The 23,605-nt window shown below is 40.7% G+C and overlaps 2 protein-coding genes across 2 annotated transcripts in view; one reads left to right on the forward strand and one right to left on the reverse strand.

Moving 5' to 3' along the window:
* Positions 1–314: 314 nt before the first annotated feature.
* pnn (pinin, desmosome associated protein) overlaps positions 315–23,605 on the forward strand; it is a 29,018-nt gene continuing 5,727 nt past the window's right edge. Inside the window, exons 1-8 of the mRNA XM_034111350.2 lie at positions 315–464; positions 928–1,008; positions 5,016–5,087; positions 19,093–19,168; positions 19,513–19,607; positions 19,881–19,956; positions 22,316–22,471; positions 23,106–23,244. Coding sequence (XP_033967241.1) covers positions 352–464; positions 928–1,008; positions 5,016–5,087; positions 19,093–19,168; positions 19,513–19,607; positions 19,881–19,956; positions 22,316–22,471; positions 23,106–23,244 — 808 coding nt within the window. The 5' untranslated portion in view covers positions 315–351. The remainder of the gene's footprint in view (positions 465–927; positions 1,009–5,015; positions 5,088–19,092; positions 19,169–19,512; positions 19,608–19,880; positions 19,957–22,315; positions 22,472–23,105; positions 23,245–23,605) is intronic.
* LOC139432906 (piggyBac transposable element-derived protein 4-like) lies at positions 8,674–11,841 on the reverse strand. The gene is made up of 4 exons (XM_071201655.1): positions 11,803–11,841; positions 10,571–11,659; positions 10,450–10,476; positions 8,674–9,072 (listed from the first exon to the last, which is right to left on the reverse strand). Exons 1-4 carry the CDS (start codon positions 11,839–11,841, stop codon positions 8,674–8,676), a joined length of 1,554 nt encoding a protein of 517 aa, XP_071057756.1.

The following is a 23,605-nucleotide window of genomic DNA, read 5'->3' on the forward strand; positions in this document are numbered from 1 at the left end:
TACAGTCCATGGAAAACACCCAAGGACAGACTCAGTAAAGAAGTAATCAAAAGAGTCCTAATCGAAGGTCCCCTTTTACTATTTTGCATCAAAGCATTATGAAATTAGATAATGCTTGTTTGTCTGGAAGTATTCTGAAAAACAGGGTTTTATTATTTTTGGTTGTGAAGATTATTCCAAGTAGCAACATATGTAGTAAAAGTGGTTATCGATTTTAGGAGAAAACCTGAGCAGCAGATGGCGGCAACGCAACCTCGCGTGACAGCCGCCGATAAACCAAAGAAGAAGAAAAAAGCAGCCGAAGGTAGAAGAAGAGGAGGAAACACGTGATTCGCGCTAACTGGAAGCAAGATGGCGGTGGTAGTGCGGAGCTTGCAAGACCAGCTCGAAAAAGCAAAACAAAGCCTGAAAAGTGTGGACGATAATATTCGTAAATTAACTGGACGTGACCCTAATGAATCAAGGTAAAGAAGAATAACGCCGACTGATTATTTAGCTTTTGGGGGTGTGTTTAGAGTTAAGCTAACTAGCTAGCATTCAAACGAGTAGCGACCGGTAGCGACGTGTGTTAGCATTAGTCGGCTAACTAATTAGCAAACATAGCCACCTCGTTTGATTGTGTTGTGCTAGCTGACCCCACACCTGTGTCCAAACTAATACATGACAAACACTACAGTCATAAACACTGCATGGAACACACTACTGGCGTAAACAATGGAGTGGAATATCAAACGCAGTATGCTAACTATTGCTAGGCCCATCATGCGTCGTCCGGTGTCCTGTTTAGTTGAAGCGAATAGCACTGTTTCTAAAACGTTAGCATTACCCAGGAATCAATGCTAACAGTTTCCGTTGGGGCCGAGTTACCGGAACGAACAGGTTTCTGGTTCTCGCATGCTCTTATCTTGTGTATTGCTGTGTTTACAGACCGGGTCAGATCCGTCGGATGAGCGGCCCCATGGCAGGCCCCGGTGGAGGAGGTAGAGGCAGAGGGATGAACCTGCTCAGGTAACTACTACATTATATACAGGGTTCCCGCGGCGTCTTAAGAAGTCTTACATTTGATAATCTGAATTTAAGGCCTTAAAAAGGTCTTAAATATGACCAAAAAAATAAGAAAGGTCTTAAATATGATTTGGAACAGGGGTCACCAACCTTTTTAAGCCCAAGATCACCGGCCTAGGTGAAAGGCGAGATCTACTTATTGCAGAATTGAGTGAAAAAGACGGCCCAGACAGTGCTTCCAATTTGAGGCCTTTTATATAGGCTAATTGCATCTGAATTACTGTTACAATGAAGGCTCCATAAGCAGCTCACTGCATATTGGCAGAAGTAAAGTGCTATTTTTTATGAGTGGGGGGCGGACCTCACCTCCTCTAGGGGGGTCCCGGGGGATGCTCCCCCAGGAAGATTTGTTTTTAAATATTGAAGTTAAAAGCATCAATCTGGTGCACTTTGAGAGTAACATTAAGAGGTATGGATACATCTCTCAACATCCATATGAAACAGAACTGTAAACAGATTTTCTTTTTCTTTTTCTTTATGGATATTTTACAAATCACTCTCCTTTTAAACTGTATTCTTGTTTTACTGCCATATAGTATTTCATACCTGTTTTTCATTTATTCTCTTATTGTTTGTATAACTATAATGATCATATGAAGGTGTGCCGCGGAAATAATCTTTTGAATAATTTGTGACAAAACCGTTCTAAACACTCGGAGAGTCCTTTAGCTCACCTGAGCCCCTCAGTCTGACAGGGGAGGACTCTCCTCCAGCTTGTTGTGGAAACAGCTCCTTATGTCCGTTAGTGCAGCTAGCTAACCAGATGCTAACAACACGGTCCCTGCTAGCACCGATCCCTCTCTCTCCCGGTCCCTCTCTCTCCCTCTCCCTCTCTATCACACTAAATGCGCTATTGCCACACACACACACACACACACACACACACACACACACACACACACACACACACACACACACACACACACACACACACAGAGCCGAGCTTGAATGACACAAGCACACGTGTATTTCCATGCAACTCTCTGATTGGTCTGGTGACTTGCCTCTGTTGCATTCACTGAACACGGGAAATTGCAGTCCTGCCGTCCTCTCTTGTGTCATGATGAGGTTCACGTAAAGCACGGTTAATGTATTATATTATTGAGGTGTCTCAAATATACGTCAATCAAGTGGCACCTGCTAACGGGGTGGTGGATGATCGGTTTACATCTAAAAACGTATTTTTCAAACATTATTATTTTTATTTAATTTTTATTTCTTTTGTTACTTTTCTTTTTAACGGTCCGCGATCTACCCGCACCTCGATCGCGATCGACTGGTTGGCGACCACTGATTTAGAAGGTCTTAAAAATGATCGGATTTGAAAGGTACTTCTGTGTTGCGATAAATGTGTTTTGGGGGAAATGTCCGGGCTGCAAAGTAACCAGTACGGTAATAGCCTTTCAGTTCCCCCCAACAATTTGTATTTAATTAAATCAACATGGAACCAGTAATCACTAACTTTGTTTCCCCCGGCCCCTTATTGGAGAACACCCAGCTAGTAACCTAGCAACCAAGCTTCAGCTAGCGGCAGTCAGAAACTCATGTATCTTCAAATCTACTTACAAATTAATATGGGGAAGTGTCAGTTCAACCGTATTTGGTTGGAAAACATCTAATTTTGTGCTTGGTTGAAACCAGTGGAGGGGAACGTGTTTGAAGCCCACCGCACCTTTTGCAAAAATAAATGAGCGTTTGTTTTGCTAATGTAGCGTTAGCTAGTGCAGCAGCTCCCGCAACAACACCGGGGGACCTCCGGGCGACGTTTGGGTCTACGTCAACCCTAAAAGCGGAGGTGCTGTAGACGCTAAATACCGTAGTTAAACATCAATCATACAACAGCAACGATGAAATCGTGTAGCCAAGGCAACAGAGCTCTGAATATAGCTCTTGTTACTTTCTCTCTCTCTCTCTCTCTCTCTCTCACTCACTCACTCACTCACTCAAACACACACACACTAGGGCTGCTCGATTATGGCAATAATCACGATTATGTTGGTCAATAATTAATATCATGATTATTAAATACGATTATTCATTAACTTTGAAAACATCAATTTATTGAACTTTAAAATAAATAATAATTTGAACAGTATCTTTTTAACTGTTGATTACCCTGAACGTTTAATTCAACTGAAAAACCAATACAAAAATGTATTAAATAAATGATACATTTAAATAAATAATATCAAAATAATAAATACCAATAAACAATCGGGACCACGCTTTGGAATTGTATTGCTTGAAATGTGAGAATTGTTTCACTTTTACTACAATACAGGAGATGTGTGATTGAAAATTCACAACAGGGTTTTTAATGAAGACATGTTTATGCTAGATGTATGTACATTAAAACTTGTAAATATGAATGAAGATATGTAACTATACTTTTCTAACTGCACCTCAAACTAAATCTTCTAAAACAACCATGAATTTTATTCATAATCTCTCTAAAAATCGTTTTAATTAAAAACTAATCACTGATCAGACATGTAGGATGTACAATACAATCAATACATTTTTGTATAATCATGCATTTTTAGTGGTTTGAACTGAATGAATGAAAACAAATTGGGATTATTTAAAGTGGACCTATCATGCTATATTTGAAACATATATAGTAGGGCCATACCTATATAAATATATATATTTTTTCAAAATACCAAACAGATCCTGCATTTTAGCCATACCTCATTCGATCTAGATCCCTCCGCTTCGTGTCGGGCTCCTGATCAGCCTGTCGGTGTTGTTTTCCCCATAATGACCGCGTCGCTGCACATTATCCCTTACATATGATTATATAGTCATTATTCATTTGTTTTAAAGCAAGAAGCGCAAACGCTTGCCTCGGGGAGGGAGAAAAGGAGCCACAGCGTAGAATAAACAGAAGGGCAACCATGCAAGGGAAGTCTTCTTCGCTGCTTTTGTGGCAGACTACAGCGCCACTTATGCGGCTTTCACACCAGCGCTTTCCCTTTCTAGCTCCGAGCGGGAGCTTTTCCGGTTCAGCTCCGGTTTCCCTTTTCTGCTCCCGCTCTGTTCACACCGCCCAGAGCTGCCGCTGCTGCGTCGTGACGTCACTGTTTACGTGCCTGCTTCATAAAATCCAAACCGCAAGGAAATCCCTCACATTGACAACAACAACAATGGCCGATTGTATTGAAGCGCTGATCGCTTTGGTTATACTCTTACGAAACGAAATGGAAGGCATCGGGCGAACTTTACAAACATCACACGCAAGCATTTTGTTGTTGTTCAGGAGGCTGATCCTGCCACCGCCTCGACGTAAGCAACGCCGCCTCTTAGCTCCGAAGCTCTTGCCTCTAGACCGACCATTTTTTGGAGCTGGAAGTGAACCGGATTCCGGAGCTAAGAGGCGGCGCCTCTGCGGTGTGAACAGGAAAAAACGGTACTTTTCAGCTCCGGCTCCAAGCCGGAGCTGAAAACGCGTTGGTGTGAAAGGGGCATTACAGGGCTACAGCGTCTCCAGCGCTTTCGAGCGGCAATGGCCGGCCGTGGCCCAACCTCTCACTCCCCTGATAGGTGGAGAGTTGACCAATAGCCGTACCGCCACCGTCCTGACGTCAGGACAGTGTTCAAATCTGTATCAGTCTGTATCAGATCCGTTGCAGCCTCTTTTTTTTAGAGATTTGGGTATGGAGGAAAATAGAGAGGGTTGTGTTTTCTGACACTTGGTGAGTTTCCTGGAACACCGGGGACACATATTGATGTATAAAAGACGTACAAAAGTGCATTTTGCATGATAGGTCCCCTTTAAGGTATTTCTGATTCTCATATACTTCATATTGAGTCTTCTATAGCTACCCTTTCTACAGCTTATTTAGTTATATTTGTGTGCAATGCCTTTTAAACATGCTACTGTAACAAACAATTTCCCAAATTGGAATATGGATTATTTACAGAGTGCCCGTCTCTGTGTATTTCCTCAGGCGTAGTCTCTCAGACATGGGAAGCAGCGCCCCCCCCGCCAAGCAAAGAGACATCGAAGGAGCCCTGCTCAGGTGAGATTTTTATTTAATTTTGTATACTTGTGTGTATTTAAGATCATATGTGCTGCAATCAAGCTTCTATTTTTTTCAATCCCCATCAACCTTCCATTGTATGTATGTAGATAGAAATCAGCCTCTATGGCTAATCTGTCACATTTACATGATGGACTCAATTGTTCATGTTAAAGGGAGGCTCCAGTCATTAGATAGTTAATAAAAACTTTAGTATTCAGTGAAACATTATGTTCAAACCATACCCTGAAGAAATCTGCGATATTCCCCGGTAAATAATGATTTTATAGCTCTTTTTTTATCAAAACCTGTATATTCCGTCAGGCAGCTGCCATTTTGGCCATTTTCAGTAGTCACATGATCCGAAAAACTAGGTCGTGACGTCATCTATGCGTTCACTTTGTAAACACACGAACAGCACATTCGACGAAAACAGGGCGGAGTATTTGAGTTCGGACTCGTCAGCCGATGAAGAAGTTTAGAAGAATAAAGTCCAGGCGGACTCACCTCTGGGTAATTTGGGAACCATCAGTTCCATTTGACCTTTTTCACTGAAAAAATCATTTTATTACTTTGAATTATCACTATAGGTATTCATTCCATCCAAATACAACTGTAAACAAAATTAAAAACATACTCTGTTATCCTCTTAGGCCCCACGGACCTGGTTCCGGGGCCGAAATCGCATCATTTGCAGGAAACAACGTCTAAGCAACCTTAATATTTAATAAACTATGAATATTTTATATCCATATAACGGGGAAAAAACTCATTTAACCCTCCGGTATCATTCGATTCGAAAACATTATATTAAAAGGTTTTTTTCACAACTTTTTTGGGTTCAATCTTTAAAGCAACTTCCGCCCTAATAGAAAATACCAAAAATGTAATCATTTTCAGGATTTTAACCCTTTAAATGCCATTTTGAAAACATGAAACTGCTGTTTTTTTTCATGATGAAAACAGAGAAAATGGGTTATTTTCCTAAAAATACATATCTGGAGACTGGCTCTTTTTTTTTTTATAACAGTCTTGGATATGTCAAAGATTAGCAACAAAATGGATTTTTTTCAGATTGAACAAATAAGTTACAACTTAGTCATTCGGGACAAAAATGTCCACTTCCAAAAACTGCTATTTGAAAAACTTTTTGGGGTTAAATCTTTCAATCAGCTTCAGTCCTGATCAAAAATACCAAATGGTACATTATGTTCAGGATTTTAACCCTTGAACTGCCAGTTTGAAAACATGAATTTGCGTTTTCTATGAAAAACATGCACAAAAAGGCAGTTATTTTCCATATGATGAATGTTGGGGGGTGTCGGCCCTTTTTTTTTTTAATTATATCACAATCTTGGATATGTCAAAGATTAGCAACAACATTGATTTTGGTGGATAATTAGTTTTTGCACAGAATCAGATTAAACAAAAAAAGTCACACATTAGCCACTCGTGTCCCATCCACTCCCATTATAACCACATCTTTTGATCTCTCCGCCATACCGGTATATAATCATGCATTTTATAATGTCAGGGTTTTATATTGGAGGAAAATAGTTCAATGTGTCCCTTTTTACTGTATATCACCAGATGTGACATTTTACCATTGAATTATATGACTTATAAAAACACTGAAGTAATGCTATTTTCAACTTTCTCTGAAATCATTTTTAAATCAGCATCAGATGTATCAATGTCAACATTTATTTTCCAAACAGCAAACTGCAATCAACATTCATGAACAAATCAAATTGTCACAACAGAACAATGATATGTATGAGTGTGTGTTGTAGTGTTGTCACGATACCAACATTTTGGTTTCGATACCGATACCAAGTCAAGAATTGCGATTCCGATTCTTTTTCGATACTTTTCTTAAAAAAAGGGAAACAGTCTTAAATATAATCAGGGATGCAAACTCATCAGGTATGAAAAAGGTGACAAGGATCCGAGCCCCCGACCCACGGAATATCGGCTTTAAAATTAGGAATAACAGATGATTTTAGCAGTCAGAACAACTAAAGCAGCAGTGTTACTAAGAACAGAAACGTCAAAGAGTCACATCTAATATAAATATATATAAAAGCATTTATTTTAATTGTGTAGCAGTGAGTTTAACATTTTGGCAGCACTGTTGAGCATTTTGAAAATGTATTTTCATGCCTCTGTGCAAGGCTTAGTCTTTCTATCTTTATGGTCAATGGTGTAAAGTAACTAAGTTCATAAACTCAAGTACTACTTGGGTACAATTTTGAGATACTTGTACTTTATTTAAGTATTTCAATGTTTCTTTTGCTACTTTGTACTTCTAATCCACTACAGTTCAGAGGTACATGGTGTACTTCTACTCCTCTACAGTTCAGAGGTACATGGTGTACTTCTAATCCACTACAGTTCAGAGGTACATGGTGTACTTCTAATCCACTACAGTTCAGAGGTACATGGTGTACTTTTACTCCACTACATGTATTTAATACCTTTAGTTACTTTAGATGTGGACAAATGATGTGAAATATAACCAAGTGTTGAATCAGACTTTAGTTCCACCTGGAGTAAATCCACCAGCTACCCTGCAGTCTACAAAGTCATTCAGACTAGCTGCACCTTCACCAGCTTTGAGAACACTTTCATGATCAATCATTATAAAACACATCATATATATATTATTCTGAAATGGACCAATCTGCACAATGACTACTTTTACTGTCGCTACTTTTTACTTTTACTGTAACAGAGTATTCCTACACTCTGGTGCTTCTAGTACAAGACCTGAGTACTTATACTTTTACTGTCGCTACTTTAACTATATTTTGATGATAATACTTTTGTACTTTTATTTGAGGATCATTTTGAATGCAGGATTGTTCCTACATTCTGGTACTTCTACTTTTACTCAAGTACAAGATATATATTTATACCACCTCCGTTTATACCCTATGAAAAAAACTAATAGAAAACGAAGGCTAAAGCTAACGTTAGCAGATAGTGATGCTAGTTTGCTAGTTAAGTTTGCTCAACGATAATATTGCGACAGAAAAACTTTTCAGTGCACATCACGCTCTGCCGCTCCGACAGGGAGCTCTGCTCTGAACACCTGACTTCTGGCTCGTTCACAGACTTCTGGCGTCTTTTTTGTCAACAAGCCGAGGTGCAGCGGCAGTTTCACTCCCTCTTTCAGCCATGCTTCTAGTTTTCTCACATGCTCTGGCAGCTAGCGCGTGGCCGCGTGCACGAGAGAGGGGAGGGACTTAGAACGTGCTTGAGAGGAGCGGGACTGCAGGCACGGCTGCAGTGCAGCGAGTGGAAGCAGAGCGCTGAACACACACGGCTCTTATTAAAACGGCGCTTTTTCACGGGAGTACTTTTCCCCGTCATTCTTAAAGTACCGATACTAATGAAACGGAGGAATCGTACCGTTTTTAACGGCAGGGTATCGCGGTACCTTTCAAGTATCGGTACACCGTGCAACACTAGTGTGTTGAATAAAATGAGAGATGGATGAAGATAGAGCAAGTATGTGTGTTAGAGAGGGAGTAAGATAGATGGAGATAACAAATAATGTGTGTGCGTGCGTGCGAGAGAGAGATCAGTTCATCCAGCAGAACCTGCAGCAGGGGATTTGGTGCTCTCTGCAGGTGAACTTTTCACACCTGATGCAAGTGGTTGCACTTTTCTTTTTTTTCTCAGTGCACATCCAGCACAGTCCCCTCTTTTTTGTGGAGCCGGTTGTGCTGGTGTCAGGGGCAGCTGCCGAGGCCTGTATGTCCGCCACTATGGTAACAGCAGCCGGTGTACGAGGTGGATGCTTTCTCCGCATGATTTTTGCAGACACCAGAGATCTCCCCAACTCCTCCAAGAAAAGCCTCCTCCTGAAGGACTTGGCTTGCTTCCAGGAGGGATCCACAGCAGTAAAAATCACAAATGCGTTGAAGGCAGAGACATCTATCATGTTGTGTAAGAGGACCTGTGGCCACCGATAGGTAGGGTTGGGTACCGAGAACCGGTTCCGGTTCGGAACCGGTTCCAACATTTCGATTCCAACGGTATCATTTAGAAATGTGAATTTCGGTTCCGCTTTTCGATTCCTGAGGAAATGTTTCTCGCCGCTCTCCGTAGCCTGCTGCATGACTGCGGCGGGGCGGGAAATGTAGCGTTGTATCTACATTTCCTACAGTGTAACCTGAGACCAGGGCCGGCCCGTCGCACTGGCATTATAAATGTTCGCCTAGGGCGCCAGATCTGTGGAGGCGCTGCGCTGACAGCTCTGGGAGAAAAAATAAATGTTTTGACCGTTGGTGCTCATCCTAATTTTCGGCCTTGATGTAACAACATTCATAATTAAGTAAATGTAACACCCTTTTCACCCCGGTTACACTTTTCATTTGCCCTGTACGATGGGCGCTGCAAGTGATGAAAATGGGGGATGTTGGCTTATCTGGCAACCGCAGCTCACAGCCAAAGTGCGCGTGAGCGAGGGAGAAAGGGAGGGTGCACTGGAACCGGCGCTGTTGTTATTAGCATCTGGTGCTAGCTGCTCTGACGGAAGAAGAAGATGTTTCTACAATGATGTGGAGGGAGAGTCCTCTCCAGTCAGACTGAGAGGCTGATAACTACAGCTCAGTGAGGTAAAGGACTCTGAGGGTTTAGATAGTTCACTTTAGTCTAAGTTATCTCAGTGGGTCTCAAACGTTTTGATCACAATTTATGTAAACACATATTTCCAAGGCTCTCCTTTATAATTATTGGGATAAAACAGGTTTGAAATCATTCCAATGTATACTATAGGACAGTAAACCAGACATATCGTTTTAAACTGGAGAGATAAAAAGATATGCATAAATAAAATAGTAAAATAAGATATGAATGAACAACAAAAATAAAATGCATTACATGTAGGCTATTTGTTATTTAATTATTAAAATGTAAACTGATCTTTTTCATATGGGTGTTTAGAGTTGTACCCCCTAGATCTAGTCTCTAGTAATTCTGCGTGTGCACCAGATTGAAGCATTTTACTTCAAAATGTTCAAACATTTCTTCCCGGTATGCCTGAGAGGCAGATATGCTTGTTTTTCTCAACAAGAACTGTTTTTAAAAGTTGGACTGTTGCAGCTTCAGTGGTTCTCAGGTTAAAGTTACATAGCAGTGAATATAAATAGACTGATTAATGTGAATATTACTTTAAACTAACCTGTGTAAAAGTTTCTCAAATAAATGTAATTTTCTTGGTGGAAGAAGCATGTATCATTTGTTTACCCTGCCCCTCAAAGAATCGGAATCGAGAACCGTTAAGAACCGGAATCGAAAAGTGGAATCGGAATCGTGGAAATTCAAACGATACCCAACCCTACCGATAGGTCATCCTCCTGCAGCTGTAGGAGCCCACAACCTACAAAAGATCAATACAAAATTAATACAAATATTCTTTTAAATTATTAACAACTGTATCATGTATTATTTATATACTGGTAATGCCTCCATACCTTGTCTAGGTTGTCGACAGCTCCCTTGCAGTGGTTGTAGTCTGCAATGATCACAGGTTTCCTTTTCGCCTCCTCTGTCACAGCTGGGTCCCTGTGTTTTCTGCTGAGGAGGAGCACGTTTTTCCCCCGTTTGGGAATGTAGCTCACCGCTGTGGTGTTCTTGGTAAAACCAAAAAGAGAGGAGAGGGCAGCTCTCTGCCTCACCTGCAGGAGTTTGGATGGAATCTCAGGCTTATTTCTTCGGATGGTTCCGACAAGGGCCACTTTCCTCTTTAGTAGCTCCTGTACAAGTGCATATGACGTGAAAAAATTGTCACAAGTCACAGTGATCCCTTGGAGCCCCTCTGTCATTTCCAGGACGACACGCTTTCCCTGGCCCACCCCGGCAGCACTGCCAGCAGCTTTACCGGTGTAAATCTGGCCCTTCCAGGCATAGGAGGTTTCAACGTCAGCGGTGATCCATATTTTTAGCCCATACTTTGCTGGCTTGCTTAGTATGTATTGCCGGAATTTGCAGCGGCCTCTGAAGGGGACAAGCTGCTCATCCACACACACATCTTCACCAGGGTTGAAAAGCATCGGAAGGCGATGTGTCCACTTCTCCCAGAGAGAGCGGATGGGGGCAAGCTTGTCTTCTCTGTGACGGGAAGGTCTCATCAGCTTGTCGTCAAACCGGAGGGTGGTATTCATCAACTGCAATTTGGTGTGGGTCATTGTGGCACGGAAGATGGCACGTCCACTGTGGTCATCCCAGAGGCTGCGGGTGGATTTTCCCTTCGATTTGTACACTCCAGCCAAAATCAGGAGACCGATGTATGCACGAATATCTGTGGCATCCACATCACTCCAGTTTGCCACCGAACGTCCCCCCTGCAAGTTTGTCATGTCGACAATACTACTGATGATCTCAGCAGTAAAAAATAAATTGAAGGAGGATTCTACGTCATCAATTCTTGTAATGGCATAACGCGTGGGCCCTGGAACCAAACCTCTGGCAGCGGGAATGTAGCGCAGCGTATCGTTGTTAGAAGGAGACCAGATTTCACCATTTTTTTTATGTCCACCCACTGTCCGAATCTTCTGTTTCCTCTGCAGTTTCAGTGGAAGGGTCAGAAGAAGAAGAAGGATCAGATCAGACTCCACTACAAATCCACATCACATTCTTCTTCTGAGGTTGTTTCTGATTCAGAACAAGAGTCAAGCAGCTCGCTGGAGGTTGCCGGCTGCATCACCATATCCCTAGCTTCTTCCACAGAAAAGCGCCTCTTCATCTTACTCGCTTGTTGCGTATCACAGGAATGAAACGACCAGCCAGCCAAACTACACATATTTATGGATCTGGCTTTTCAGCCAGGTGTTCGCTTATTGACTTAGTGTATGTTTGTATGCTAAAGAGACATTATCAAAGCCTTTGGAGTTCCAAACAATTCAAAACAACAAGGTCAAGCTGGGTTAAGATCATACCTCTGTTTACCTCCAAGACACATGAAACGGCACAAATGAAAAACAAAATGCCTTGAGAGAACACTTACTCCTACATTCTCACACACATCAAAAGTAAAGAGATGAGGGAAAAATTGCGAATGCTGTAAACTGTAAACAAAATGCATGATTTTATACCGGTATGGCGGAGAGATCAAAAGATGTGGTTATAATGGGAGTGGATGGGACATTTTTGTCTAATCTGATTCTGTGCAAAAACTAATAATCCACCACCACATCTTGCAGGAAACAGTGTCTGAGGGCATGTTCATTTAATAAACTATGAATGTTTTATATCCATGTAACGGGAAGAAACTCATCTAACTGATCATTTTAATTTTTTTTCCAAAAAAAACCCCACAACGCTAACGCTGAGCCTCTGTATATGAACTCGCGGAGATAATAACAACAGACATCAAAACATGTGGCGCTAGGTAGCTAAAAACGCTAACATGGCTCACCTGTGTCGTAGTCTGGTCAAAAGTGCTCTTCAATGGCATTAAAACGATAAAAACGTTGCTGAAGTTAATCCATAGGTTAATCCAATGTGTCTGTGTCCCCTTGAAATGATTTCTGATAATCCATAAGCAATAAACCTGCTTTTCGGTTTCTAGATGTCAGAGCTAGAGCTATAGCTCTATAGCTTCACTCATGCAAAACTGCGTGCGTGAAGCTCCCACATTTTTGTTTTACCATGTGTGAGTGGGGAGATTCCCCTTCGATTCTATTGGCTCTAACGGTCAGAAAGAGATGTCAATCACCAAAATCGACCAATGGGTTCCAGAGAAACGGTAAAACCCCCATTTCCACCCAAATCACCTCAGAGGTGGAGTTTTTGTTTGCTAAACCTAACTAAAAAGGTCAAATGTCACTTGTTTTGCATCAATCTTGATACAGGGTACTTATTATATGTTGTACTTTGGATTCCTAAAGCTTTTAGTCTACCAACCCATCATCCAAGGGTAGTTTTCACTAAGTAAAAAATAATTTTTGGACGGACACTATAATTTACAGTTTTTTTATTATGTTCAATCTGAATTTTCTTTAAAATAAAAAACATCTATATTGATTCTGACTTTTCTACATCCATCTCACAGGTTTATCATTACTTTGAGAAAAAAGATTATTAATTTAACCCTTTTAGAAGGGAAGATATGGTCATTTGTTCTTGGAATGTCATTTTCGAGCCTGAGACCTGAAAAACAGGCTTAGGGCTAAACTGGTTAATTACATAAATAGAAATTGCTTTGATGTGATTTTAATTGAATCACTTTTAATTCTTCGATTCAGAAATGCTCTTTGCCGAGATCACAGCTATGCTTTTAAATCACTAAAACTCATCTCTTTATTAAAGTCTTGAACTAATAATGCCACTGCTCGGTTTTACTCAACCTCCATGTTTTATTTGCTTTTACTTTATTTAATTTTTTTCATTTTGATTATGTTGCTTTGGTTGAAATGTCGTATAGTTCGGTGTTAATTTCGTCAACGAAAAATGTTCGTCAACGACCTTTTTTACATGACTGAGACGATGGCGAGCTCAAAATAGATTCTTGATAATAAAAACTGACGAAATGTATATTTCGTTTTTGTTGACGAGACGGGACTAAGTTGTTAATGGTGGTATTTCCCCCCAATTGTCCGTCTTGTCTGTCAAAATGCATCTTATGTTTCTAACTTGCAATATCATTATTTCCGCTCTCTTCACTCCAGAAGAGCGATCTCCCTGTGCAGGTCACTCGACTAACTTTTTTCCCCATCCTCCCGGAACCGTCCCGAAATTCATGTGGACCGTCCCGAATTTAAAATGTTAGTTTTTCTACATTATCATTAGTTAAAATCATTCAAAGTGACCTTTAACATAAATAAAACATCAAATAAAAAGGTTGATGAATTATCATCTAATGATTTGTATGAGTAAATCATTCAATCACATTAACAAAGGCCAAATATATTTACACAAACGACAAAATTACTCTAATATTGAATCCAATCAAGTCCCATCCAATTAACAAAAAAATCCAACACTGTCCTGAAGACAGAACCCAGAGTAACCACTAACCAGGATGACAGTCTGTAACACAGTCAGGAGACCTTTACGAACGGCCCCGCCCCCTCGCACCCAGACGAGAGAGATCTCGTCTGGATTGGACAGCTTGAAAATACATCATAGACGCATGTTGTAGTCTTATTGCAGATTAGAAACGGAGTTGGTGAAACTAAAACTGCGATATAATGTGTATGTAGCAATAATACATATGACATATTTTTTTTAATGTCCCCAGTACCGATAAAAAGTCCGATAACGTCGGAGCTTAACGTTACCACTGTCTTTAATAATTCCGGCCCGGGGCCCGTTTAATACCGGGGCTCGTTACCCATCCCTACATGGGGAGAGGCGCAGCATATTGCTAAGGACTAAATACGATGGAGGGTTCTCATCTCAGCCTTATTACCCATAGGGGATGAACGTAAGTAAATAAAGAGGCCGGCCAGGGTCTGGTTCTGCTGTGCGTTTTTGTGATGCAACGGTAAAACATTTCAGAATTCCTCCACGGGATGCCATTGTACATCACTCAACCCGCGAAATACACAAACTCAGTACATAACTAGACACAGCCAGCGGCACAGCTGTAGCTACATGTGTGTATTTCAAGGGTTTCTAAATGTTTTGTGTGTTTATGTTGACAAGGAGGTTTAATGTGCTACACAAAACGTGCAGTCGGTTTCATTTTCATGGCCGTTTGTAGTAGAGTTAGCAAGGTATTTTTATTTTAACTCTCGTCCCAAATTCCTCCCAAAATTATTTTGTATCCTCCCCGACACTATTTTTTTCGACGGCGGGACGTCCTTAAGCTCGAGCCCTGTCCCTGTGTCTCTCTGTGTGCGGGGGGCGGGGCCTAACAGACACGTTACAGCGGACACAGAGATCTGCCGGGACGGAGCATTCAGAGAGTATAAAAAACTGACACGAGCAGTCTGTCCAAACAGCCGGCCAGAAGGCGTCATATTCAGTCGGAGAAATGCACAATTTTCGACTTCCTTAATTCGTAGCTCTGTTGCCCCAGCCCCAATTCCGAGTAACGTTTTCACATCCGGTGCGCTGAGGTGGGAGAAGTACTCTGGTACTTTTTTACTTAACTACAAGATCTGAGTGTATGAATACTCCGTTACTGTAAAAGTACTGCTTTCTAAATGTTACTCAAGAAAAGTATTGGCATCAAAATATAGGTAAAGTACCAAAAGTAGTCATTGTGCAGATTGGTCCATTTCAGAATAATATATATGATATGTTTTATAATGATCAGGGCTCGACATTAAGGACTGCCCGATGCCCCGGGGCCATCTAGTATTTAGCTCGGGCAATGAAGCCTCACCTGCTGGTTGCCCGATCGGGCAATCTATTATGCCAGTATCATGCAGCTCGCGGATCCAGTAATGAGTGACCCGACAGTAAAACTAAACATATCTATAACTAGTTTAGGTAGTTTGAGAGGTAATTAAAATAGCTACGTGTGATATTCTAACCTGAAGTGTGTTTTGTTCCGCTCACCGCTGCATGTGCTTATGCAGAGCTGCGTGTCGAGTCTCGACCCGTCAGCAGCAGCTGATCTCTCGCTCCCGTCAGATTAGACTTCACTCGCGTTTATGTCCATATCGATCAGATCCAGCTAGTTCTAGCTAATGATATGACTACCTGCTTATTAAAAGACAACTACACAATAAGTGTCGCTATGCAACTGGATGAGGCCACAAAGTATAGCGCAGCATTATGCATTTGTTTACATGCCCACCGGAACCCTGAGGCATTACCAACAGATCAACGCACAATCAACCCATACAGGACATCTCTTTCTCCACATTAAGTGTTAGACATTAGAGTTGACTATTCTTGTCTGTCACATACTCTTCTTGTCTGTCACATAAGTGGCACAACTGAAGCGGTATTGCGCTAAAGGGAAATTATTTTGACCGAAGAGATTTAGATTTGCCGGCTAACGGGAACTCTGAAGTCGCCATTTTGTGTGCTTCGCGGATGCGCTCGGCTCCTCTCGACTGCTGCTCGGGTCTGCTCGGTCAGCTTCCGGATAAGGAGGCATTCGTTCGACCAACTTACAGTAGTTAACATTACAAACATTTTTAACAGGGGCCATAATAGTGTAAATAATGTTTGTTTTGGCAGTTATAACTGAATGTAATGTTTTCTACTTTTTTCCATCTGATGAAGGCATTTGCCTTCATCAGATGGAAAGTGTTTTGACCAACAACTTAAGTATTTCTCATAGCTATGCAGGGCATGCAAGCGAGCAAACACAAACAAGAACAAACAAGTGAAATGAAGAATAAAATTGAAATTGTACAATATAATATTGTGGTGGTTCATCTTATAATTCAGTCTAGAGAATGCACCAGACAGCATCTAAGACCTGCAAAAATCAAAATTTTCTAGGGGGACGGAGGCCCCCCAAACCCTTCGTGCCATTTTGTCCGCGTGCATTTTTCAGGGCAATCTCTATTGGGCTCAGTGCCATCTGTAAATTAGCTTAGATGGCCCTGTGTACCACTTGGAGTAAAATCTATGTGAAAATTGCTTCTCACTGTTCTCAGGTCAAATATGTATATTTCATTAAAAATGCGATTAATTTCGATTAATTAATTACAAAGCCTCTAATTAATTAGATTAATTTTTTTAATCGAGTCCCGGCTCTAATTATAATGCAGCGCGAGCTGTGTGCTCGAGTCTTCCTGCCTGTCGGCTCTGCTGCTCAGCGATGATGGTCTAGCTTCAGCAGCCACATTACCTACGGGTGCGTTCGTTAATATTAACTGTGCCGTCCGGAGTCACTGTGGTACAGACTGGACCGCTGGTGAACAGCTGTTAGAACGGGCCGTTCAGGTGTTCAGAGCAGAGCTCCCTGTCGGAGCGCAGAGCGTGATGTGCACTGAAAAGTTTTTCTGTCGCAATATTATCGTTGAGCTAGCTAGCTAGCATACATTGTCACTATCTGCTAACGTTAGCTTTAGCCTTCGTTTTCTAATAGTTTTTTTTTCATAGGCTATAAACGGAGGTGGTATAAGTATAGATCTTGTACTTGAGTAAAAGTAGAAGCACTCAGATCTTGTACTAGAGTAAAAGTAGAAGTACTCAGGTCTTGTACTTGATTAAAAGCAGAAATACTCAGATCTTGTACATGAGTAAAAGTAGAAGTACTCAGATCTTGTACTTGATTAAAAGTAGAAGTACTCAGATCTTGTACTTGATTAAAAGTAGAAGTACTCAGGTCTTGTACTTGAGTAAAAGTAGAAGTACCAGAGTGTAGGAAGGAATACTCTGTTAGTAAAAGTACTGCATTCAAAATATTCCTCAAGTAAAAGTAGAAAAGTATTCTCATCAAAATATAGTGAAAGTAGCGACAGTAAAAGTAGTCGTTGTGCAGATTAGTCCATTTCAGAATAATATATATGATGCGTTTTATAATGATTGATCATGAAAGTGTTCTCAAAGCTGGTGAAGGTGCAGCTAGTTTGAATGACTTTTTATACTGCAGGGTAGCTTGTGGATTTACTCCAGGTGGAACTAAAATCTGATTCAACACTTGATTAGATTTCACATCATTCATCCACATCTGTAAAGTAACTAAAGGTATTAATACATGTAGTGGAGTCAAAGTACACCATTTACCTCTGAACTGTAGAGGAGAAGAAGTACTAAGTAGCAAAACATTTAAATACTCCAGTAAAGTACAAGAACCTCAACATTTTACTCGAGTACAGTACAGTACAATATAATAACATAATTATATATATTTTACATTTAAATAAAGCAATGTTAATTTGTTTAGTTTTTCCCTTTTTAAAAAATAACAAAAATTACCGATAAGAATACCGTAAAAGTACCGGATCGATACGAGTAGTAGCACCATTAAAACCTTAACGATACCCATCCCTAGATATTACACAAGTAAAGTGTTGAAATTAGGGATGTCCCGATCACCTTTTTTTGCTTCCGATCATTTGATTTTGACAATCTGCCGATACCGATTTTTCCCGATCTTTATGCAATGCATTAAGAGAAAAAAAAGGTAACAGTCATCCAACGCGATGAATTCAGCTATCTTGGCTGTTATTGTGTTGGCCTTTTCCCTGTTCTGGGGCAGTTTCTCTTTCCTTTTGAAAGTCTCTGAAAGTGTCGGTTGTTTCAGTGCCGTTACCTGAGTGGCCGCTGTGTACTCGTCGTGTTGTTGTTGGTGTTTGTTTCTCAGGTGGCGTATTAGATTGGTCGTGTTGAACGTAGCTCTGTTCTTTCCACCACGCGGAACCTCCGCCTTGCAAACATTGCATCTGGCTGTTACACTGCCTTCGCTTTCAATTTTATAATACTTCCAAACTCCTGACATTTTCTCCGTCCCGACTCCCGAGTCACCAGCTGAACGTAGCCTCTCGTTAGCTTACTGCTACTATTAGACACTGCGCGAGAGAAATAAGCAACCAGGTCTATGAAAACAAGCCCAAAGAAAGCAACACATACATGATGTGTAATTTTAAACCAAAACTAAGTCCTCAGGATGACTTTAAGACGTAAACATGGTCATGGTCATTTTTGTTTTGTAACATTAAATAAAAAAATAAAAATTATTAAAAAAATCCCCATCCCCGATTTTTTGAAAATCACGTGATCGGCTCCGGTCCCCGATCACTTGAATGATTTTTCATCGAGTAAAACGTTTTGAGTTTTCGACGACTAAAACTATGAAGTCTAGAAATGACTAAAATGTGACTTAAACTAATAACCATTTTCGTCTAAAGACTAAATCAAAAATAGCTGCCCAAATTAACACTGATATAGTTTACGGGTTAGGGTGGGGATTTTTGACCTTGTGTTCTGTTGCCGCCTGAACGGCCTATAAAGCACTTTTAACTTTGTTTTCAAAAGTGCTGTATAAATATTATTATTATTATTATTATGCGAACAGCAGCAGCTGTATTTGCTTGTTTTGTGAAGTGTCTGTCTTACGGGTGTCTCACCTTGATGTCTGCAGGTTGGCGGGGGACCAGAGGGCCAGGAGAGACACGCGCCACGACAGCGACGCCGAGGATGATGACGATGTCAAAAAGGTGAGAATACAGTTTATTTTACTCTATGAAGTTAAGCACTGTTGGTAAGTGCAGTCCGAGAGGGAGACAGGGGTATAAATGTCAAATCTAGAAGAAGTTATCAGAAAAAGACATTCACTGTTTTAAGATAAGATGGGCCTTTATTGATCCTCGTAGGGAAACGTAGCCGTCATAGCAACACAGATAGTACACACAGGATAATAAGCATAAAAAAGGATAAACCTGTAGTAATAAATAGTATGAATCGAAATGAGATGAGTTAAGCGGGTGAATGTACATTTATACAGAAAAAAGTGTTGAAGGACAAACAGAGCTAACATATTGTTTCCCCCTCCTTCCCTCAGCCGGCGTTGCAGTCGTCTGTTGTAGCTACCTCCAAGGAGAGAACACGCCGAGACCTCATCCAAGATCAGACAATCGATGAGAGGGGCAAACAGAGGTAGGCTGGCCAACAAAAACTTGGTATTAAAAAGTTAATCAAGGAAAAAACCGATGCTACACATTTGTCTATTCAATAAATGTATTTATTTTTGTTTTAGTGCCATTTTAAGTACAAACCCTTTTTTATTCATCAGGATGATATGGTGAATTGCAATTATTTTAGCCACGTTAATCCTGACATGACATTTCCAAACCGTGCTGTGTGGGAATGGCCCAAACTATAATTGTATTATTAAAGCATAGCTGGAAATATAATTTATTTTCTGTTCAGGAATCGGCGTATGTTCGGCCTACTCATGGGGACCCTGCAAAAATTCAAACAGGAGTCAAACGTCTCAACAGATAAGGTAAGGAAAAAACACAATTTCTGAGTGAACTGTTAAGCTGACGCCATTTAGTGGGGCAAGAAGAAACCCACCTCTTGAGTAGTTAACCTGTTAAGCCCCATATGAAGATTTTTTTTTTTTCACGAAACTGTGTCTCGGGGCTTCTTAAAATGTAATAAACTATGAATGTGTCATACTCACTTAACGGGAAAAAACTAAGCTAACTAACGATATGAACCATTTTTACCGAAACAAAACACAAGTCTCACAAGAAGCATCTGAGTGAAAAAATGCTTACGCACTTAGCACAGAACTCTAGGTATAAATCGATCGATATACTTATCGGATCTGCACAAACAAGCTGAGATTCCACAGATTCCTGTCATTTAAGTATCATCATTGATGTGGCTTTCACACCAGCGCTTTTCCCGTTCTAGCTCCGTGCTAGAGCTTTTCTGGTTCAGCTGCGGTTTCCCTTTTCTGCTCCCGTTTTGTTCACACCGCCCAGAGCCCGACTGGTGCTCCAGCTGCTCATGACGTCACCGTTTACATCGCTGATTTGCTCCCCAATGGCGTTACGGGGGACTGCGTCAGGTCGACGATCGTGTTGCTTTTAATCACACGAAGCCAGATTAAATTAAATAACAACTTCTCCAACCTTATAATTTTCCCCAGAGTACAGCTGATACATATCCTCAGTTCCCCATAAGTGAATGTGTGTCAGTCTGAATTAACGCTGTTTGGCATAACAACGCTGTTATGAAAGTTTCTCTGGTATAAAATGGGTGATGTTAGCATAGCAACCGAAGCTAAACGGACTATCTTGACTACTTGTTGATATCCTATTGTGGCATAAGCCGTTTTCTACAGGCACATTTTACCGGCGTATTTTTCATTATGATTCTACTAGAAGGGAAGATATGGACATTTGTTGTTGGAATGTGAATTTCGAGCCTGAGACCTGAAAAACAGGCTCAACAGGTTAATAGAAGAACGTGTTTTTGTCATCAAACGAGGCAAAGACAACAAAAAGATTTTAATCAGTTTGAAGCATTCACTTATTTAGATGATCACTTATTTCTGAATAAAGAAATCGGAGCCTTGGTGTCGCAGTTGAATTGATTTATTTAAAACAAGGGGCAGTGTACATTAATCAACATATTAAAAACTTGTGAATGTACTCGAATTAGCCAAAAGGCTAGTTTTCACCGATAGTCCAGTTTTCACCGATAGTCCCTTTGCCAGATGGTGATAGGCATCCTAAAAGCAAGAATACAAATATCACTACATTGTTATACAATTTTTTTTTTTTTTTACATATTTACAATAGATGTCATCACTGAATACAGAGGCCTGTAGTACAAAGCCGGTTCAACATAACCTGGATATGTTTGAGTTAGCCGGTTGGCCTAATCCAAAACATACGCGCTCTCGCTAAGCGGTCCTACGACGCTGGTTATCAAGTGGTTCGCTCAAGCCAGCCGTGTCCTATCTAGTTAGGTGCGCGTTCACATGAAAGGGGTGGTATCTGGAGCATTCGACCATTTGTCCAACAAACCTGGAGAAGCGTACTGACAGCGCATCGTCATACTTCCTGAATGAAAAGTGAACTTTAATACTAGTCAAATATGAAGTTAAACTTTAAACATCCATGACTTAAACACTTTATCCAGGATAAAAGCCACATAGCTGCACCGGCAAGGTGAATACAGCTGGTAAAAGGAAACATTTTTGAATGCGTACATTAACAGGTTTATGATATCACTTTAATTACATTTGACTCGAGTGTTTCGTCAACTTAATGTGTTGCTTAAAATAATACTTCTGCATACAGTATGTGACACTGTGAGTGTTGCACGGCCAGATACGGCTCAGCTGACTCAGATCAGGAGTCAGGTTAGCCGCTCAACATAAGTTACCATGGTGATCTAGCCTGCTAAAAAGAGAACCAGCATCGTAGGACTGGAAACCCCGAGGTTTCCCTGAAGTTAGCCCGCTAAGCGAAAATCCTGCTTCGTAGTACAGGCCTCTGGTAAGGAGCAAGTCATAATAAAGAAAACATTCACAATAAGCACTCACACACACCTACACCCACACATCAGTGCTGACACTGTTGGTTGTCAATGAGCCACTTTTTAACACTGTGCTTGAATGAGTATTAGGATGAGGACTCTCTTATAGATTGTGGTATTGAATTCCATTGATGGGATGCGTTGAATGTAAAGACAGCCTGGATAAATGCACTTTTCCTAAATGGGATGGTGTAGTGCAATGTTTTTCTGTTTCGTAAAGCACCGTGTAAAAATGTGATTGTTGTGCAATAGAACTGTGCTGACCAATTCCCTTCTTAAGCCTGTCTCTGTCCATCTTCTTCCAACAGCTAAAGCGGCGCACAGAGATCGAGCAGAAGCTCGAGGTTCAGGCAGAGACTGAGAAAAAGAAGGTGGAGACTGACAAGAGGGAGCTCTTCGAGGAGAGGAGAGCCAAACAGACTGAGCTGAGACTGCTGGAGCAGAAAGTGGAATTAGCTCAGCTGGTAAGCAAATACTCAAAAAACTTTTCAGAGCCAGTAGAAACCAACCGACATGCCTTTTTTGCAATTTAAAAAGTTTGTTTAAGTTTGGTTAATGTCTGAAAAATGAATGCACACAGTAGTGCAGGGATGATGGATTTTGTTTTGGCTGTCCTTGATGTTGGCATCGCAACAATGTGTCCTTTGTCAAAAAGCAATGGATATTTTGGAATATTATGATAACATATGTTCGTTGTTCATCATAATAATCTCTACATATAAAAGCGAATGCTAGGATATAAACAAACTACATCAGTCAGATGACTTCACGTGACCACTCCAAGCTAAAGGAGGCTAGCGTTCAATGACTTTCTCATTTAGCCATTTGTTACCAACCATCATTTAAGTCGTGTATTTACTGACGTTATTAGTCGGGTGTTTACTGATGTTTTTTTATGTTGTAAAACAAAACATAAAAAACTCCCCAGCTTGAGTTAACCACAGACCCGTGGTCAGGCATCTAACCCAAAAGAAACGAGGGAATATACAGTGCTCGACTGCTAATGCATTGTTGTTATGTTTTGTTTCACTGTATACAAAACAAATGTCAGAGTTTGTCCTTTGCCTGTTTTTGACATTGTCTTTCCTCCATCCACAGCAAGAGGAGTGGACCAGCCACAACAACCATCTGGTGAAATACATCCGCACCAAGACCAAGCCTAACATCTTTTATGCGCCTAGGAAAATGTGCTCCGCCACACAGAAACTCCTCGACGAGTCCACCAAGAAACTCAATGGTGAGTAGGGGGCTTCTTTGCTAAAGTTTAAGAGTTTACATTTTTGGTTCTTGTAGTAGCCAAAATATTTTTTAACCCATTTTATTTTTCTATTTGTTTGGACTGCACATGTTGTATTTTGTTATTACATTACATTACATTTAGCTGACGCTTTTATCCAAAGCGACTTACATGAGTACATTCGACCAGGAAGACACAACCTTGAAGAAAACAGAATCATATAAGTACATCAGGTTTCATAGAGCCAAGTATTTCAAGTGCTACTCAACTGGCTATAGATAAGCCAGTCCTTTATTAGTATATAAGTGCTCTGTTAGCAGTTCTTTGTTAGTAATTCTATCGCTCGAGGTGGAGTCGAAAG

The sequence above is a fragment of the Pseudochaenichthys georgianus genome, chromosome 22 (genome assembly GCF_902827115.2).
Source record: "Pseudochaenichthys georgianus chromosome 22, fPseGeo1.2, whole genome shotgun sequence".
NCBI classification, from domain to species: Eukaryota; Metazoa; Chordata; class Actinopteri; order Perciformes; family Channichthyidae; genus Pseudochaenichthys; species Pseudochaenichthys georgianus.

What these genes read in the sequence shown, in the direction of transcription:
- LOC139432906 (XM_071201655.1), bottom strand. Translation starts at nt 11,841, where the DNA reads ATGAAGAGGCGCTTTTCTGTGGAAGAAGCTAGGGATATG. An exon ending in TGGAAGAAGCTAGGGATATG is followed by an intron (nt 11,660 to 11,802) that starts GTGATGCAGCCG and finishes CTGAAACTGCAG; the next exon opens with AGGAAACAGAAGATTCGGAC. An exon ending in GCTCCTACAGCTGCAGGAGG is followed by an intron (nt 9,073 to 10,449) that starts ATGACCTATCGG and finishes TCGGTACCCAAC; the next exon opens with CCTACCTATCGGTGGCCACA.